Below are 19,190 nucleotides of genomic sequence, written 5' to 3'. Positions count from 1 at the left end.
GGGCTGTGTTCACTAGCGATGGGGTAGATGGCCAGAGTTACATGCTCAGGTGCACAGGCTGTCTGTATGAAGATGTTAAATGTCAAATGCAAAGCAGCGCTCCCCCTGTCCCTGGGGCTGTGCTCAGCCCTCAGATCAGTGACAGCCAGGCTGTCTCCCCTCTAGCTGCTGGCCAGGGTGCCCAGGCTGGTCATGGAAGGATGGGCCTTGCTCTTGTCACCATCCAGCTCTGTGGTTTGGGGCCAGTTACTGAGATTCTCCGTGCCTCAGTTTCTACATCTGTAGGATACACACGCACCTAACCTTCACAGTTGGTGTGTCTGTTGAAATAATGAGTGTAAAGCCCTGTAGTTCGCTGCCTGCCACGTGTATTTATTTATAAATACTGGAAACAGCCCGCTGTGGCTCCTTGTGAAACGGTGGGCGGGTGGTATTATCGTTGTAGTGGTAGCGTTACTCAGGGGGTCCTGTGGGTCTAGGTCCTAGAACACAGACACCCCCACGCCCTGGGAGCTCAGCTGGGTGGGCAGCACGGGCATAGGGAAGCCTTGAAGCTTTGCTCAAGGAATGGTGGAGGGGGCAGCTTTGTGTGTCTGGAAAGACTGAGGAGGGCGTCACGTGGGGGTGAACCCCCCCTCCCCCAGCCTCTTTGAGGGTCAGGAGGAGCTCCCTGGGCAGATGTGCGTGGGTTTAAAGTTCAGGTAGTGAGCCGGCGCATGCGAAGGTGTGACACTGTGAGGCCGGGGGTCCTCAAACAGGGACTGTGGGCATGTCAGGCTGGGAGGCACATGGGGGCTGAGGGGGCCCCTGGAAGCCTGGTCTGAGAGCATCTAGAAAGCAGCAAGATGGGGTGTCAAGGAAGGAGCATCTGCTGATTGTCCCTGTGACTGTGGCAGGTCTTGTCCACTCTGCAAGGGGCAGGCGTGGACTGCACCCACGCCGAGTAGTTAGGAGCCTGGAGCCCAGACGTGGCCCCCTGGCTTGGAACCATGCTGCCCCACTGGGAGGTCATTGCAGTCTGTACGCCTCAGTGGGGGATGATGACAGGCCCCACGTCACTCGGCTGCTTTCGGGGGACAGGAGGTCCGTGAATAGCACTTAGCACAAGGCAAGCACTTGATAAAATGGTGGCTTTTAAACCTGCTCCTTGAGGCTGAGTCTGGCTGACAGCCTCCTGTTGACTTAGCCGTGGGGGTGGTGTGCGGGGGTGGGGGGATGTCCCCTCTGAGCCTCCTCTGAGCTGTGGGCACAGATGAGTTTCCAGAGCAGACTTGGCAGAGACACAGCCCTGCTTCTTGTTGACTTTCTTTCTCATTCTCCCACAGAGCAGCTACCTTCCTGTGTCTCCCTCGACCCCCTGCCCCGGCGGTTTCCTCCCACCACAGGACCATTCCGGGCCGGGAGGAGGCAGGAGGGGACCCCCACGTCCTCGGGTGTGCTCATCCCGGCATTGAACGGATGAGGAGACCGGAGGCTGAACAAACTCTGCTGGGTCCCTCAGGTAGAAGGGCTGGGGTGACCCCCCGGGCCCTCCCTCCTGGGGTCGGTGCAGGACGCTGCAAGGAGCGACCCGGAGCCAGAAGTTCAGTCTGTCTGGAGCTCGGCACGGAGATGAGGCCCAAGTCAAGGCCAGGTGGCACAGGGTGCCGGAAGCCTTCACTGTGTACCTGGGCCCTGTCTCGAAGGCTGTGGGGGCCAGAGCAGGCGTGTGGGCAGCGCGGGCCCAGGCTGATGTGGAACACTGTGGAGGACAGACGAGAGAGGACGAGACCGGGGCTGTGGGCTGTAGGCGGGAGCCTGCTGTGGTTGACCAGGCGGTGGGGAGGGACTGGGCTGCTGGCCAGCCATGAGGACTTGCTAGGACCTTGCTCCTCAGGCTGTGGTCCAGGGCGGGTGGCCTTGGCGTGGAGGGAGCTTGTGAGAACTGCAGAATCTCCACCCACCCAGTGCTCAGAACCAGCATTCCAGCAGGGACCCCAAGGGTGCGTGTGCATTTGCACATTCACATCTAAGAAGCCCTGGTTTAGAAAACCTGCTGCCTCCGTGGGTGCGGGCCTGGGAGAAGGAAGGAGGGGTGAGGCCCACGCCTGCTTGTGTGGGGAAGTGGGCTTGGGGATGGAAGTGCAGGTTAGGCGGTGGGCTAGAGGAGGTCAGGTAGGATTTGGGATGTGCAGTGCACTCAGGTTCCTCACTGGGAAAGGGGCCCCATCACGATCACCCAGGGTAGTGTGGGGACCACAGAGGGGGTCACTGAGGAGGGCTACAGGGGCTGGGCTCTGCAGGGCGGCCCCTGGTGCCCAGCTCTGTCCTCAGGGCTCTGGAATGGGGAGGCCCATCTTATGTGAAGCTTCTCTGTAATGTGGCGTGGGCACCCCCACAGAGTTGGGTGGTTTATCTGCCTACTGAGTCAGGAAATGGGCTTTGAGTTCATACGTGCATGACTGTGGGTCGTGGAAGAGCACAAAGTCATGCTTTAAGGAGTGGTCATTCTTGGGGTGGGGGGGCAGATGGTACGGAGTTGCACGGGCCAGGGCTGGTTGAGGAGGGTGAGGCTCGCTGTGAGGACCGAACAACTGCCAGGAGGCTAGCTGGGGGGCCCCTGGGTGGGGCGCAGTTGATTAAGCATCAACTCTTGGTTTCGACTCAGGTCCTGATCTCGGGGTCATGGGATCAAGCCCCACGTCGGGCTCCATGCTCAGCACAGAATCAGCTTCGTTAAGACTCTCTACCTCTGGGTGCCTGTGTGGCTCAGTCGGTTGGGCTTCCGACTCTTGCTTTTGGCTCGGGTTGTGATCTCAGAGTCCTGGGATTGGGCCCCACGTTGGGCCCTATGCTCAGTGCGGAGTCTGCTTGAGATTCTCTCTGCCCCTCCTACTTGGGTGCGCACGCTCTCTTACTCAAATAAATAAATAAGTCTTTTTTTTTTTTTTAAAGATTTTATTTATTTATTTGAGACAGAGAGAATGAGATACAGAGAGCATGAGAGGGAGGAGGGTCAGAGGGAGAAGCAGATTCCCTGCTGAGCAGGGAGCCCGATGCGGGACTCGATCCCAGGACTCCAGGATCATGACCTGAGCCGAAGGCAGTCGCTTAACCAACTGAGCCACCCAGGCGCCCCTAAATAAATAAGTCTTAAAAAAAAGAAAGAAAGGCTGGCTGGGCGTCCGCCAGGCCCTAGTGAGATGTTCCTTTGGGGGACGTAGTTAACATGAGGGGGGCGGGTCTTGGGAGGCAGGTGTCCTTGGCATGAGGAGTGGCTGACTTAGTGCCCGGGGCTTAGGAGTTTAGCCGAAGCAGTGTGAGCGTGCCTTCCAGCCCTTCTGCTAAATTCCTGGCTCCCTGCCCCTCTGGAGTCTGCTGGTGCCGTGGCTTGGCGGGGCCCAGGCCCGTGAGCATACGCTCCCTTCTGCTGGAGGTTGGTTGTAATGGGATGGAAATTTGGCTGGCCCGGTTGGCATGGGCCAGGACCATAGCATGCCCAGCTTGGGCTAGGTCACCCCATGGGCTCTGCCATCAGCTGTGCCTAGGTCAGAGCTGCCAGAGGCCCAGCTTTGTGGGGGAGGTGGGGTGGGGATTGTGTGGAGGGGCGTGTGTGGGGGGGCATGGAGTTTGACTCTCTGCCTCTGTGGGCATCTGAATCAAGGGTCTAGTTACAGTTGTCAGCGAGATGTTTTGGGGTGACTGACCTTGGTTATTGTGCCCCAGAGGCTTTCAAAACAGTGAGGCTGGGTGGTTGAGGGAGACTGCACGTGGAGGGAAGTGTTATTTTATTAGTTCTGAGAGAACGTAAATGTGTTGAAATGGACAGTACGGTCACCTGATTCAAATCCAAAGGCAAGAAAGGACTTACGCTGAAAAGGATCTTGTCCTAGCCGTGCTCCTTACCCCCTGGCTGCCCCCCAGAACTGCTCCTTGTTTTTGATCCTTCCAGGATATTCTAGCACATGCAGACAAGCACGTGTGTATGCATATACCCACGTTTCCATAGATGCATCTGTGCGTGCACACATGCATATTTATTTATTTGAAAGTTTTGGGTTTTTGAACTGACCATGTGTCCAGGCAGATCCCCATGCTTGTTCACAGAGGACTGTAGCTCAGGGCTCCTCAGCTGGGGGCTGTTTGCATATTGGGGCTGGATCCTTCTCTCTTGTTAGGGGCTGTCCTGGCCATTGTAGGATATTCAGCAGCACCCTGGCCTCCACCCTTAGGGTGCCATTCCTCCCCTAGTTGTGACAACCAGCAGTGTCTCCAGGCATTGCCAGATGTCCCCTAGGGGCAGTCACTTTCAGGGCTCGGGTCTGGCTCCCAGTCTGGCTTTCTTGCTCCCCGGGCATGGGTTTGGCCTGCTTCGGTTGCCCCTCACAGTTCTCATACACTGACCAGCCCTGGTGGCCGTGTGCTCGTGGGCGCTCAGGGTGGCCGGTTTTCTGCCTGCCAGAAAGGAGGCCCGGATGGAACACCATGGCTCTCCCGTGCCCTTGTTGGAGACCCTGAACCTGTCCAAACTTCCCCAAACCTCGGTTTTCTCATCTTTGGAATGGGGCTGTGATAGCCCTTTCTCTTCTTGGGTGCTGGTGCAGATTGGGGACGCTGGTGAATGGCGCCCCGTATCTGCTAGTGCTGGGCTCGTCCACGAGTGCCTGGTGACAGTTGACCTCCTCCTGACTTTACCACGACCCCAAGTCCCTCTGTCCTGGCCTTGGTTCCTTTGTGTGTAAAATGGGGGGACCTCTTGCAGTAGAGGCCCCCGAGTTATCAGGGGGCACCCCCTGGTGGGAGAGGGGAGAAATGGAGGCCAGAGTCTGTGGCTTTCCGAGCTTCCGGTCCACATGCTCAGAACCGTCCGTGCTCTTCTGAGGGTTAAACGGGGAGGAGGAGGTGAAGGGTTGTGGTGACTTTGACTGGTGGCCCAATGTGTGCCAGGTGTCATTCACTCCTCATGTCATAAGTTACCACCATCCTGCCCAGTTACAGATGGGGAAACTGAGGCACAGAGTGCCGCGCTTGGCCATAGGAGGCTTACAGCAAGTGAAGCTGTCCTGGTTATGATTCGTGGGCTGCTCTCAGGACTTGGGTCCGAATGTCCCAGACCCTGAAGATGCAGAAAGAAAGAGGAGAGGGAAGTGCCTTCCTGCCTTCCTGGGCCGGGTCCCGCGCTGGAGGTGGAGGGGCCGGGCTGGTCCTGTGCCGGGCTTCCTGGGCGGGCACTGGAAGCACCGGGCAGCTGGACGCACGCTGCTCTGGGAGCTGGCTGGCTCTGCGCTGGCGCCTTTGTTGGCTTCCGTAGTTTTTGCCTGCAGGGGCCTGAATGATCTGAGCTGACGATAAAACATTTGTCTGGCTGATGCTGTAATCACACTGCAAGGGACACTTGAAATTATATCCGCATTTGGGAAGCTAATTTGAAAGAGCATTTTCCTTCATAATTATATGCAATCAGGCAGCCAGTGTTATTGGGGGTTCTTTTTTTCCCACAGCCGAGAGGCCGTCTGCTTTTCTCTTCCTGCCTCTCCTTCCAGCATGCGGTGGGCCACCTCCCTGGGAGAGGGACCCCCAGCCCTTGGCTGCCGAGAGGTCCCAGTGAAAGCTTTCTGTGGCGACTGTTGGGGGATGGGGGGGGGTGATGCTGGGCTGGAGCTGCAGGGTGGGTGGTGGCGCTTGCCGTCAAGTTTGAGGCACAGGTGGGTGCAGAAGGTGATGGAGTATGATGCCGTGGTTTGGACGTTGTGGAAGCCAGGATTCTTGTGGGTGCGAGTGACAGAAGACCCGGTTCAGATGAGTTTAAGCAAAAAGAATTTCTTGGTCCAGGTCACCAAATGGCATAAGAACAGCCCTTCAGGGCCCCAAGACATGCCTCCTGCCTCTCTCTCTGCCTCTCACCGCACTGTGATCTTTTTTCAGTTCTTCAGCTGCTCGAAACTCTTATCTACCTCAGGACCTTTGCACATGATGCGGTTCCTGCTTCCTGGCAGGCTCATCCCACCCCCAACACACCACTGGCCTCTTGGCCTTTAGATCTCAGCACTGACTTACCTTCCCTGCCTCAGGCCCTTGAATGTTTGTTTCAGAGCATGTCACATGTTGTTATATTTATTTCAGTGGTTTGCATGTTCACGCTCTCCTTTCTGCTCGAAGTTCCTTCGGGACAGGCATCCTTTCTACTGTTGTGTCCCCAGTAGTGAAACTGTATGGGGCACATAGTAGGTGCTCAGGAAGTATGCATGAAACAAGTGAATGAATAAAAAGAATCCTTTGGACAGAAAGGCAGTTTGTGCGAAAGCAAGTCATCAGGAGGAATTTAGTTTAAGAAAACGCCTGGCAACATTAAAATAAAATAAAATAAGCCCCTTCTGTCTGCCCCCTGCTAACTGGGTTCATTCCTCTCTGTCTTGAGTTCTTATCCTGGCAATGAGGGTCATTCCTGGAGAGCTGTCCAGCAGAAAAACATCTGGTCAGGGAAGTGGATTGGATGTCTCTCAGGGTGGGGCGGCTGCCCTTGGCCTGCACTCAAGCTTCTCCCTTCTGAGGAATCAGGGCCTCCTCTTTTTGGCATTCCACTTCTTGGCTTTAGGTTGGGGCTGCTGTGACACCTTGTGTGGGGGTGTCTGAGGGATTTCTCGAGATGCTTGGGGCCCGTTGCCATGGCTTGCAGCTGCAGAGCCCGGGAGGGCAGGAGCCCAAGCAAAGAAGGAGGTCGGGGCGTGTGCCTGTCACTGGCAGCAGGCCCTGGGCCCTCCGAGGCCAGGCTGGCCTGTTTTCGAAGCGCCTTTGATTTCCTGGACTCCAGCGACCTGGCCAACTGCTCTCTCTTGTTGGCGGATTCGGAACCTTCCTAGGACATTAGCCCCCCCACCTTCCCACGTACCAGTCTCCGCACCCTGATGGCGGGTGTTTGGCCTCTGTGGTCATGGGCCAGTCACCAGCTGCCTGCCGTGGGGAGCCCGCAGCTCCCCCTGTGACCGAGCTGGACTCTGCTTCCGTGGCCCTTCTGCTTGGAAAGTACGGATTCCAAGTGACGCTGTAGTCAAAGGAGCTGTCAGCCCTGTGGAGAAGGGAGAAACAGGTGACCTGTGGCGTGGCCAGTCCCCACTGCACATGGTCTCGGGACGGCAGGGCCTCTAGAAATGCCTTCTGGCTCTTTCACCCGCAGGCCTCCCCCGGCCGCCTCGGGGTCAAGTGTGGAGGAGAGGCATCAGCTCAGGGTTGGGGCAGTTGGCTCGGTGGGGGCAGAGTGGCAGCTGGGTCCAGCACAGTTGCTTCTCCAGAAATCCCAGAAGCCTCACCCCCAGACCCACTGGACCCCCCCTTCCCCACCGCCCCCCAGGCCACGGGACGAGCATGGTCATTGCTGACAGATGTGACTTTATGGTTCCACTGTGGCTTACTTGGTTTGAGTTTTGGGGCAAGTTTCTTTTTTTTATAAATACATGTATAGTTTTTCCAATTTTATTGAGGTATAACTGAAAAATAAAATTGTACTGAGAGTGTGACGATGTGATGATTTGATATATGTGTGATCTGTGAAGTGATTGTCACACTGTTGTTAATGAACACATCCGTTACCTCACGTATTTACCTGTTTTTGTTGGTGTTGGTGGGAAGAGGCAGACTCCGGTCATACGACACAGCCTTGTCAGCTGTGGTCACTGTGTTACACGTTAGATCCTCGGACCTTACTGATCTTGTGACTGAAAGTTTGTCCCTTTTGCCGGCCTCCCCCCTTTCCTCCTGCCCCCCAGCCCCTGGCAACCACCGTTTTACTCTCTGTTCCTATGAGCTTGACTTTTTTTTTTAGATTTCCCATGTAGGTGACACTGTGCAGGATTTGTCTTGCTCTGTCCAGCTTCTATTTAGATGAGTTTCTCTGTGAATTTCCTCACTTGAAGAAGCAGGACCGTCATACCCCCTAATGCAGTCTTTGAAATGACACCCCCTCGGGCCCCCGTCTCCTCCCTTACCCTCTCTCCGTGGCTCAGGGAGAACAGGCCCAAGTGGGGAGTGAGGGGGCCCAGGAATGACTGATGTTGCCAATCATTTGTTTGGGTGTGCCAGGGCTTTGGAATCTTCCCTAAATTTAAGGGTCCCAGCAGCACCAGATGAAGGCACTGCCCATTTCTGGAGTTGGGTGCTCAGTGTATCTGGGACTTAGCACCCCCGGACCTGTAAATGGGGGCCCAGCAGGCCCCTGTGGGCTTCGGTGTGCCTCGTGCTGGGCTCAGGCTCCAAATGCCTCTCTTTGGGGAGTGTCTGTTGCTGCTCAGTCACTTGGCAGAGTCTGAGGGACTTGGCCTTCAGTGGAGCCAGGTGGCCGTGGAGTGAACAGTGGGAAGGCCTGGCTGGTCTGGGCATCTCTCATGGCCCTTAAGGTGGACCCAAGGGTCAGGAATATTCACCCCTCCTTCCCCCCAGCTTAGACCCAAGGCTTCTAGGTCTGGGGCCGTAGGTCTCCACCGCCCAGACCTAGGACGCCTCTCCCCATCAGGGATCCCTGTGTAGGTGTTTGGTTATGCCCTTTGGATCCTGGGAGGTGGCGGGGGGGAGGGTGGTGGGAAAGTTACTAAAGGTTGCTGTTTGAGCTGAGCCCTGAGGGTGACCAGGAGGGAGGCTGTCAAAGCCAGGGCTTCTGGGTGTGGGGATTCCCCGGGCCCCTCTACCACATCAAAGGAAAGGTGAGGTTCCCCCCACCCCCAAACTCAGAAAACTTAAACCCCGAAGCACTTATTCAAAAATTTCCCCAACCCCGGGGCTATTTACAGGATGGCAGCGGTGTTCCAAGTCCAAGAGGTCAGTCAGGTACGGCCTTATCCACCGATGAAGGGTTGGGAGTTGATGCCTGGCTCTGATCATGACCCAGTCCCTCCCGGAGACCAGCCCGGAGGAGAGGCAGCATGTATGAACACTATATTCATTTCCTATTGCTCTTGTAACAAATGACTGCAGACTCAGCCGCTGTACCCAACACAAATGTCTTCTCCTACAGCTCTGGAGGTCAGGAATCTAAAATGCATCAGCAGGGCTGAGTTTTCCTTCTGGAGGCTGTTGGGAGAAAGCGTGCCTTTGCCTTGCCCAGCTGCTGAGGCCGCCTGCATCCCTTGGCTTGTTGGGGCCACATGACTTTGACCTCTGCTTCATTGTCACATCTCCTTCTGACCCTCCTGTCTCCCTCTTCTAAGGACCAGTGTGATTACACTGGACCCACCTAAGTGATCCAGGATGCTCTCCTCCCTCCAGACCCTTAACCTTAAGCACATCTGCAAAGCCCCTCCTCCAGGTGAGGTAGCGTACTCACAGGTCCTGAGCACACCTGGCAGGGGGCGGAGGGCATTATTCTGTCTACCCGAACACTAAGGCTCTTACCGCTTCTGCATCCTGCGAATCTCGGACACCCCCTCAAAGTGCCCACATGTGGGCCGGGGGCAGATTAGGATTTGTCCAGAGGTTCGTTAGGAGCCTCCATAGTCACCAAGGAGGAGGCCAGAGCTCAGCCCCTGAGGACCCTCAGGATTCCAAAGGGCATATTCAGGGGGCCCTGTGGCCACCAACGTCTCTAGGCAGGGCTTGTGGCTTGGGGGACCCCTCTGCTCCCAGGCTAGCCCAGAGCTGAAAAGAGAAAGCCCAGCAAATGTCTGACGACAATCATATGGGGAGCTCTGCGCTCCGGTGGTGGGCGGCCCAGCAACAGGGCAGAGACTATTCCCTCCGCCAAACTGCAGGGGCTCAAAGAACCCTTCTCATGGTCTTGGAATCCGGCCGGAAGGGAGCTTTCAATTGCAAGGGAGTGTTAGCAGCAGGATCTGGGTGGGTAGAGATGTTTAAGCTCCACTGGAACACAGCCTTTAAGAGTGTCGCCTTCCCAGATGCAGCCTCAGGACACGTTTATGTGGTTATTCTAAGGGTGTGTGGTCCCTGGAGGATAGGTGCTAAAGACATTCCGACCTCCTTGGGCAGGCTTCTCCCTCCCCCAGTGGCTCCCAAGGAGGAAAATGTCAGCGCGGAATGCCTCTCTCCTCCTGATGTAGCTTATTACTTTGTTCCTTAGGTTGATGTTAAACTGACTTTGCTTTCTTAGGAATGAGAAACTGCTGTGAAGAGTCAGTAGCCCTGAGGCAGGCCAGGCTGACCACTGGGTGGATTTGCTGGAACCAGCCCTTCCTGCAGCCCCTGGGGGTCTAATAACATCCCCCCCGCCCCAGCCCCTGCAGTTTAAGGCCCACCCCTATTAGGAGAAAGAAAAATTATAGCACCTGCAAGGGGTTAGTAAAGACTGATAAGGAATTGCAGAGAATTTTTATATCAAAAAGGGGGAACGTATCAAGTGACATTGAGGGAATCTCAATATTTGTTTTCAGATGAAAAGTTGGGGTGATTTCCAGTCTGAAGTGGTGACACTTTGGATGCAGCAGAACACTCCCTTGGGTAATCTCCAGCCCACCTCTGCCTCAGTTTCCCTACCCTGAAAGTTGAGGTGTGGGGGTTTTAAAGGTGCCTTGGCCCCTGGCGGCCCTGGCGTCTCTGCTTTGCTCCAGGAGGTGCTGGGGAGGTGAGTCACTAGCCCTACCCCTCACCCACCTCCTGGGTTCACGAGGGAAAGCTGCTTCCAGGGATCCGGTGGGCTTGTTCTGGGTCTGAAGGAACATGCTGACTCAGGCTTCTGCGTCTGCCCTGTGAGGAACCTGCGGCCTGCCCACCTCCTCCAGCTGGGGCACCTGGTCTGGGGGAAGGTCTTCAGTGATGAGAGTTGGTGACTGTCCAATCAGGGGAAAGGCCCTCCCCCCCCCAAAAAGACATATGGTCATATGGCAGCTTCCAGTTTATCTGGTTCTTTCCTGGAGCTGTCCAAACAGTTCAAATGTTTGTACTGCCTTTAAAATTCTGTTTGTATGTTGCCTTTATATTGGGCCACTTTGGTTTCTGGCATTGTGAGTAAGAGGGAAATCCAAGTTGTGAAACCATCGGTAGGTGAAGCAGGCTGCAGAAGAAGCAGACAGGCAGGGATGGCTCAGGGTGGGAGCCCTGGCACTGGGAGGCTGGGGCGTTCATTCAGGAAGAGCCTGCAGAGCACCTGCCAGGTGCAGGGTCTGCGGTGGGCACGGGGCGCTGACATCCCAGCCCCTGGCCTCAGGGGCCCAGGGTCCAAAACCCGGCACAGGGCAGTCTTCGGTCTCAGAGCCATCCTTTTTGCTCTGGGGAAGGGGCAGGGCAACAGCCTTCAGCTAGTATGATGTTCGAGCTGTTCCTGATGATCGAGCAGTTCCTGATGGTTGAGCAGGAGTTTGCCAGGGGAGGAAGGACATGGCAGGCAGAGAGGGAACAGTTTGTGCAAAGGCACAGAGGTAGGACAGGCCCAGGTGTTTTTAGAAAATGGGGTCCCTCCTGGGAGGGTTTCATGAGAGGAGGGACTGGCTCCACCTTTCCCCAACACCTTTATGCTGCACCCCCACATGCCGTGGTCCAGGGGTTGTGCTTAGAATTTGGGGATGTAGACAGAGGCCAGCAGCCATGTTTCTTCGAGGGGCGTTTATCAGGCAGGATAGGCTGCAAAAACAAACAACCCCAGGAGGTTTGCAGCAACACATTTATTTATAGCTTGTTCATAGTCCGGTGGCTCAGCGCTGGTCTCCACACCCTGGCGTTTCTCAGCCTTGGTGGCGTGGACAGTTTAGGCCAGAGAGTCCTTTGTTTTAGGGGGCTGTGCATTGTAGGGCCTCTACCTTCAGGACACCAGGAGCACTTCCCCTCAGGTGGCAGTCAAAAATGTCTGCAGGTGTTGCTAACTGTCCCCTGGAAGCAAAAAGTGCCCCCTTTGAGAACTACCATGAGCTGAAGGGCCTCTGAACGGTGTCCTTCTGGTTCCCGGCCTGGCTTTGTGGCCACCCCGCCAGATTTCTTTTCAGGAGTGGGTCTGGCCCAGCTTTGGGGGGCCATCTGTGTCCTCCTGCTCCCATGGTGGTGGCTGATGTCCCGGAGGACTGGCTGCAGAGCTGGGGGTGGAAGTTGAGAACTTGAACTTGGAAATGACCTGGGTCACTCTGTGCACATTTCATTGGCCAAAGCAAGCCGTGGGGCCCTGCTGAACCTGGGCTGGGGGAGGCGGGCGGGGCAGGGGAGTGCCCGGCAGAGCTGCCAGGATCCGGGGCCACTGTTAATGCTGTCTACCACAGTGCTCTTTGCCGAGTAGGGTGGGGGCAGCGACACGGAGCCAGGCAGCCTCTCTGCCCATGCTCGGTGCTGGCGCTCGGCGGCTCTGAGGAAGTTGGGAGCCAAGGAGGGTTCCTAGGGAGCTGACCTCGAGTGTGAGTTAGGTGGTGACGTTGGGGTGGCAGTCGAGGCAGTGGGGAGTCTGTCCGTCTGCATACCTGGGTGAGGGAGGAGGCCAAGCTGTGTCTTCAGGGAACCCCGAGGCCTCGGGAGGCCCTCCGAAGGGCCTACCCTCTGCAGGGCGGGGAGGGGCAGGAGGCCAGAGGTGGGGAGGTTGCCTGCAGGCCTCGTGGGTGCTAAAGGGCCTTATTATTCGGGGCTCCTGAAATCTGGCAGTTACCAGACCGGGCCTGGACAAGCGCGTGCCTGGCTTTCCACTTGCATAATTACACACTTCCCGTCTCTAAGTGGTTTTCAGCTCTGGGTGCAGGTGCAGGTTCTTTCTCCTCCCCTCTTGGTGGGAGGGAGCCTGCGTTTCCGGGTTGATTCCCTCTGCTGTGAAATGGCTCCAGGGAGGCCCGGCCTCCCTCTGCAGCTGCGGTATCCTGTAGGCCTGCTTTCAGTGGCGGCTTGCCCCCTGTGGCCAGCCTCTGCTGTGACTGGGCAGGAGGCACTTGACCGTGGCCTTGCAGATTGCAAGAAAGCAGTTCTTGATGAACCCAACGGCCCCCTTTTCCGGACAAGCTTAATTATTTCATTGCCACTCTGCTCTCTCTGTAGCCGCCACCGGACTTTTCTCTCCTCGATGGTCAGAGGGGACCTCTGTGTCTCAGCGTCACCCTCTCTCCCTTGCTTTACTTGTCTGCAGGCCTCAGGTCTGACACCTGCCCCGGAAGGTCCTGTTGGGCCAGAAGGGTCACGCCCACTCAACAGATGTGGAAGCCGAGCCCCGGGCCCGGGCCTGCTGCAGGTTTCCACAGGGCCCTGCTCTGCAGTGAGGCAGGCCCGCTTCTTGTTGGGGGTCGTTCTCCCTAAGTGTCCCGTGTCGGCCCTCCTGATGCCACACACAGTGGCCTCCTTTTGGTGCGGGCTCGTGGACGCATCTTCCTCGTGGTGCTCTGCCTCCCTGGCTTCATGGACCTTCTACTCCTCCTGCTTTTGATCCTCTTCATTGGACTCCTTTGTCGTCTCCTCTCCTCCCACGCCGGTCATCTTCAGGAAGTGGTGGCCGCTGTCACTTACTGAGCACCTGCTGTCATCAGCGTGACAGTGGTCGGTGACAGAAACTCCCGTGTAAAGTGGCTTCAGCAAATACCTGCGACTGCAGGTCCGGAGAGGACAGGCTCCAGGCCGGCCGGATGGAGGGCTTGAGCTCCAGCAACAGAGTGCCGGCTTTTTCTCCTGCTGCGGCCTCTTCCTTATAAGTCTGGCCACAGACAGGCCACGGAGTGCTGACGCTCCTGGCCACATGCTCTCTGTGCTGTGGACAGTCCCCCAGGACCTGTCCTGGATCCTGCGGGGGGCAAGGCCACGTGTCGCCCCTGGAGAGGGTGCAGCCCCTCCGTTGTTTGCATGCCCATCAGCATCATGTGGGATCAAGGAGGGGCAGTTCTGGAAGGCAGGAAGGCAGGACAGAGCAAAGCAACAGAAGCCCACGTTCCCAGTGTGGGCCCCAGCAGCCCTGTGGGGTGGGTTCCAGGACTCTCCTCACTTGACAGATGGGGAAACCAAGGCACGAGGTGCGGTTGGGTCTGGTTCCAGGGTCTCCTCTTAGGGACACACCTGCCTCTTCCACGTTCACATGTCTCCCTCGATTGTATTTCCCTAGCCCTGAACTGTCTGCTCAGCTCAGTTCTCAGTTTCTGATCCCCTCCTGGTACGACCACGGGTGATAAAATGGAAGGGTTAGCCATCTTCCGTCCTCTGCTGGTGCTGGCCTGGGAGCAGCTCAGCTGTTCCAGTTCTCCTGTGTCCCTGACTCCTGTCCCAAGACCTGGAAGGGCTGCCCTGGATGAGCCCTCCCACCCCCGTCTGGTCCTGCTGCTCCTCGAGCACAAGCTGCCCCTTGCTCCCATGCCTGGCTGCTCCAGAACAACACCCGGGGGCTTGGCAGAGCCCCGCGTGCCTCCCAGGCTCTGCCCCCAGACGTCCTGAATCAGAGTCTGCAGGACCAGGCCTTGAATTGGGGTCTTTGACAAGCTCCAGTGGGGATTCTTAGTCGTCCACCCTGGTATTTGGGATCCGCTGGCCCACAGGGTAAAGGCCAGGCTGCCCTGTGACATTCCAGGCCTCTCCGGCCTGCCTGCATCTTCTGGCCCCTTCTCATTGCCCCTGCGCACCCCCCTCCATGGAGCTTATGCTCCCACACCCGCAGGCACCTTTTGGGAAGGGAGCGCTCCTCATGTTGTTCCTCTTTAACCTCTCCTCCTGAGTGTCTGTCAGTGGTTCCCCTTCATTGAAATGGCCGACGCCGCCTCCTCCCTGAAGCCTTCTCTGACTGCTCCCCCTCCTGCCCTGAAAGGATAGTTTGCTTCGAAAATGAGCATTTTAAATTCCTTGGACTTCTGGCGAGGAGGAGTCCTTTTACAAAACAGATCTTCCCTTTACAGCGATATAGCTTTCGGAAAAACAGGTTTATAATTATAAGCCGCGGGGTGGTTCTCTGTCCAAAACTTATTAATCAGTATTTATCAAGAAAGCAACAGTTTTAGAGCCTGTACAAGTTTTCTCCAGGTGCAGGGTTGAAGTAAACTTCTTTAATAATTTCACTTTAACTTTTATTGTTACTTTTTCTATCATTTGGGGCGTAATATCTATGCTTATTGTAGGAAACTAGAAAATACAAGGAAATGTCAAGGAAAAAAGCCACCCATGTCTTTCCTGCTGTGGCCACAGCTGACAGGCGGTGCATGCCCTCCCGGTCTGTTTGCCAGATACTTGAATAGTTAGGTGTGCTTAGAATCGGGCCTGAACGCTCCCTGTACGGCAGTCTCATGCTCCCAGAGTGGGCCTGGTTTCAGCTCCTCTATGAGCAGGACTTGGAAGCTTTTCTAGATAAATCCTGAACTCTTCTACTTGATGTTATTTTTAAAAATATATATATAGTTTTAAAGATTTTATTTATTTATTTGACAGAGAGAGAGAGCGCGGAAGCACAAGCAGGGGGAGCGGCAGGGAGAGGGAGAAGCAGCCTTCCCGCTAAGCAGGGAGCCCGATGCGGGGCTCAATCCCAGGACCCCGGGATCATGACCTGAGCCGAAGGCAGATGCTTAACCGACTGAGCCACCCAGGCGCCCCTACTTCACGTTATTGATTGATTGATTGATTCATGCCTTTATCAGGCATTTATTTTATGCCAAGCCCTGGGCATGGTGGCAGCTGGAGTTTTACCTGTTATTTAAAAGATAATTAAAAAAAAAAAAATGTTCCTAGTGTTTGAGAATATGTTGCTGGGTGCACTGGGCACAACGCTCCAGCATGAGAATGTACAGTGAAACGGAAGTCTTCTCACTCCTCCCTCCAGCTGCCCTTGCCCTTGACCAGAGGCCACCCTACACCATATTCTTTCATTCTTTCTTGTACTTTCAGATTCATTCTGTGTGTGTGCGAGCCCACGTTCTTGTGCTGGATGTTGTTCTTAACCCAAGCCGTTCTTAACTCAGCACACAGAGCTTTGCACCTTGCATTTTCACGTAGACAAAGCCTTCTGGGCGCATGGAGGGCTTCCTCATTCTTTTTGTTGGTCTGTTGGTCCCACAGGAGTTTCAGAGGAAGGAATGAAGCCCCGGCAGGTTTACATTCTCCTTTGCAGAGTGGGCTGCAGTGGTGCGCGTGGGGTCCCTCCACTATGGGGCCTATGACTTCCTGCCTGCCCCCCTCCTCGCTCCTCGCTCCCCGCTCCCCCCTTACACCGAGGCCCTGCGGCGCAGAGACCAGGCTGGCCGTCTTCTGTGCCTCCCCTGCAGGCCCTGCCGTGGGGCAGCCCATCCTGAGGCTGCCCAGCCTCTGCTTGCTCATCCGAGTAACGGGTCATCACTGCCCCTTCCTGCTGGGGCTGAGGAAGGCATCAGCGGGCGAGAGCACCCAGTGCACCTTAGCTGCCCTGGCTGAGGGGGTGTCTCCTGTGTGGCCTGATGTGGGCTGAAAGGGGAGCCCCCCTCTTTTCTGCCAGAGTCGAGATAGATCCTGTTCTTGGAGCTCTGAGCTACAGAGGAGCTGGTCTGGCTCCTGGGAGCTCAGTCCCACTTAAGATTTTCAGCCTGCCTGTTCTCAAGATGAACTTGTTGTTTCTTTTATGTTACGGGTCTCTTGTGTTTTCAAAGTTGGAGTCCTGTTTGTTTTTTAGGACTGGGGGAGGGCAAGCTGACTGGGACGGTGTCAGATGTGGGCGGATTGGAAGTGACCGCAGTCGGCCTCGGAAGGAGATGAGAGCCACACGCCGGAATAATCGGGATGCCGTGAGGATTAACTCAAAGGGACAACCCAGGGCCTGGCGACAGCCCAGTGGAGGCCCTGTCCGCCTAGTGCGGGTCACGTCCATACGCGCCTGCTGTCCCCTTCAGTGCCGTCTGTCCTTCCTGTGGTGCGGCCCCAAGTCTTGTCCTTGGGGACTTCCCAAGGAGCTGTTCCCTCAGCTGTTCAAGATTTCTGTCCTGGAGCAGGGCCAGGGACAAAGTGAGGAGTCCCTCTGAACCCAACCTGGTTAGTCCCAGGCACGAGTCAAGTAGCCATGGGCCGGTCACTGTCACCAGTGCTCAGGTGGAGCAGGACAATCTGGGAGTGGGGCCGAGGCTCTGAGGTATCCCTGCTGTGGGTGCTGGTGGCCCAGGGCTGTGCTCTGTGCCCAGTCTCTCCCCTCATGACGTCAGGGAAGCCAATGGATATTAGCCATCATTCTGGAACTGTTCTGGAGCTGTGGAGAAGCTGAGTGATGGTGGGACCCCTGAAAGCATCAGCCACTGTGGTTTTCAGATTGGGTTCCTCGGGGTCCGGGGCTGTGTTGAGGTGTTGGGGGTTGAGGGGAAGGCTGGCTCAGCGTATCCCACAGTGTGAACCGGTCTGTCTTGCTGTCTCTTGTAGCGGCTTCCTTTCGAGGTTCTGCTGGGTGCCGGCTCTCAGGAGGTGTCAGGAAACGCTTGGATGAGCTAACCAACAAATGTAGGATTGGCAGGCGTCACCTCCGCTGTGTTGTGTGAGGGGATGGTGATGGTGCCCAGGGGGCTTTGTGCCCACCTCCTCCCCTAGACCGTGAGCCCCTCCAGGGCCTGAGCGATGTCTGTTGCATTTGGTGTGCCCCTGAGTGCTAGGCCAGGCTGGGCACAGGACCCTGAGCTGAGTGTTTATGTATTTGCGTTTAGGGGGTGTCTGTATGCCAGGCGGCCGCCGTAAGTAGGCACACAGTACACACAGTCATCGAACCTGCCATAGTCGCTGCTCTCATTTCCAGCCTTGCCTGGTCACAGCCTCCTCTGAGCACCTGTGGGGGGGCCCCGGCCTTTCTTCCCAGGAAAATGCACACGGGCATGGCCATGGGCATGCCATCGGCATTCCACACAGACCCCTGTGCCTGCCCCAGCATCCTGCCCCAGGAGACAGCCCAGCAGGACTCTGGAATGAAGGGCCGGGATGGTGGTGGTCCCAGGTTCTTGGGAGTATTTTGGCTCTGGGTAGGTGGGTGGGGCGAGGGTGTTGTGGGTCGGGGGAGGCTTCCTCGGAGAGCTTCTGTCTGAGCCACATCCAAAAGGCTGGGATGGAAAGTATGGACCAAGGCTTGGAGAAGTGACACAGCCCGTGTGCCCAGATGCTTGGGGTGGGGGAGGTAAAGGTGGGTGAGTTGCAGGGGGCCTTTGGGCATTCCTCAGAGACCCTGACCCTGTGTGTAGTGGGGTGGGGTGAGTTAGGGCGTACGTGTGGGAGAACAGTGGCCATGGGATTGTGGGTGAGAGGTGGAGGAGGCAGGCTGGCAGCAATATTGGTGAGGCCTGTGGTGGTTGAACCAGCCTCAGAGGATGCATAGGGCATCAGTGGGGGCTAGAGATGGCCAGGATTGCACTAACTGAGCCGAGCAGGGGCCTCCTGCAACATGGGAGAGTGGATGGATTGAGGCAGACCTGGGAGGCCAGACCAAGGTATTAGACCAGATAGCAGAGAAAATCGGGAGCCATGGGAGGTGGTGGAGTCAAGGAGGGAAGGTCAGACCATTGGTGGTAAATGCGGTGGAGGGGAGCATCCTTGGTGGAGCTGTGCCCAGGAAGGGCTGCCCCTGAGATTGGAGAGGGAGACAGCTGGCTGTGAGGAAAACCAGCAAACTTGGGGTCTTTGTAGAACGACAGCCAAGTTCCTCTGGGAAACGACTCTCTCTCTCTGCCAAGAGGTGGCCTTGAGGACTGACCAGGAGTTCACAAACCTTCCCTCTGCTAATGGGGCTGTTGTGGGGACTGTGCTTGAGGGATGCAGCCGCAGGCTCTCCCATGCTTTCAGCTGGCTGCAGTGAGTGTTCTGGAAGGATGCTTCCTGACTGCTTGAGTAACCTGTGTTTCCTCTGTTTCTCTCCACAGGAAGCGAGGGATAGAAGTGGTGCAGGTGAGTACAGACCACACCCTCGCCGTTTTTCGTGTGGGTGGGCCTTTTAGGGCTCCCCTTTCCTCCTTTCCCCCAAGAGTCTGGGCTCTTGAGCGCCTTCACTCACTTCTCATGTTTAACTTCTCCCCCTGTGGATTCTCCGTGATCTCTGCCCTGGCAGGGCATGGGTTGTGGTTGGTGGTCTCCGGGGTTTGTGGAGTTGCAGTTTCTTCATCCGTGGGGGAGAGCTGGGGCTCTGGCTGGGGGTGGGGGTAGGCAGGGTGGGGGAGCCTGGCCCCCCAGCCAGGCATCTGGGGTCCTATTGCCCCCCATGGTTTGTCTGTGTCTGCCCTCCGTCTCTGCCAGGGAAGCACGAGCCCCCCGGGCCCCTGCCTTGGCTGCTTGGCCCTCTGGGGGTAAGCCCTCTCCTTTCTCGGACCATGCTTGTAAGTGGTATCATCTCCAAGACGACCCTTTCCCCCCGCCCT

At 56.6% G+C, this 19,190-nt stretch overlaps 1 protein-coding gene across 6 annotated transcripts in view; it reads left to right on the top strand.

The window, feature by feature from the left end:
• ITPK1 (inositol-tetrakisphosphate 1-kinase) overlaps nucleotides 1–19,190 on the top strand; it is a 171,812-nt gene that overhangs the window by 22,038 nt on the left and 130,584 nt on the right. For 5 of the 6 annotated variants that reach the window (XM_064571518.1, XM_064571514.1, XM_064571513.1 and 2 more), the window contains one exon: nucleotides 18,699–18,723. The exons of the other annotated variant lie outside the window; for it this stretch is intronic. Coding sequence is in view for 3 of the 5 variants with exons in the window: in XM_064571513.1 (XP_064427583.1) it covers nucleotides 18,699–18,723 (25 nt within the window). In the remaining 2 variants the exon portion in view is untranslated. The remainder of the gene's footprint in view (nucleotides 1–18,698; nucleotides 18,724–19,190) is intronic. 6 annotated transcript variants of the gene reach the window in all.

The sequence above is a fragment of the Mirounga angustirostris genome, unplaced genomic scaffold, assembly GCF_029215605.1.
Source record: "Mirounga angustirostris isolate CCGP_5_RB_7025 unplaced genomic scaffold, mMirAng1.0.hap1 SCAF_9, whole genome shotgun sequence".
In the NCBI taxonomy this organism is placed as follows: domain Eukaryota; kingdom Metazoa; phylum Chordata; class Mammalia; order Carnivora; family Phocidae; genus Mirounga; species Mirounga angustirostris.
This window is presented reverse-complemented; position numbering and strand designations above follow the sequence as displayed.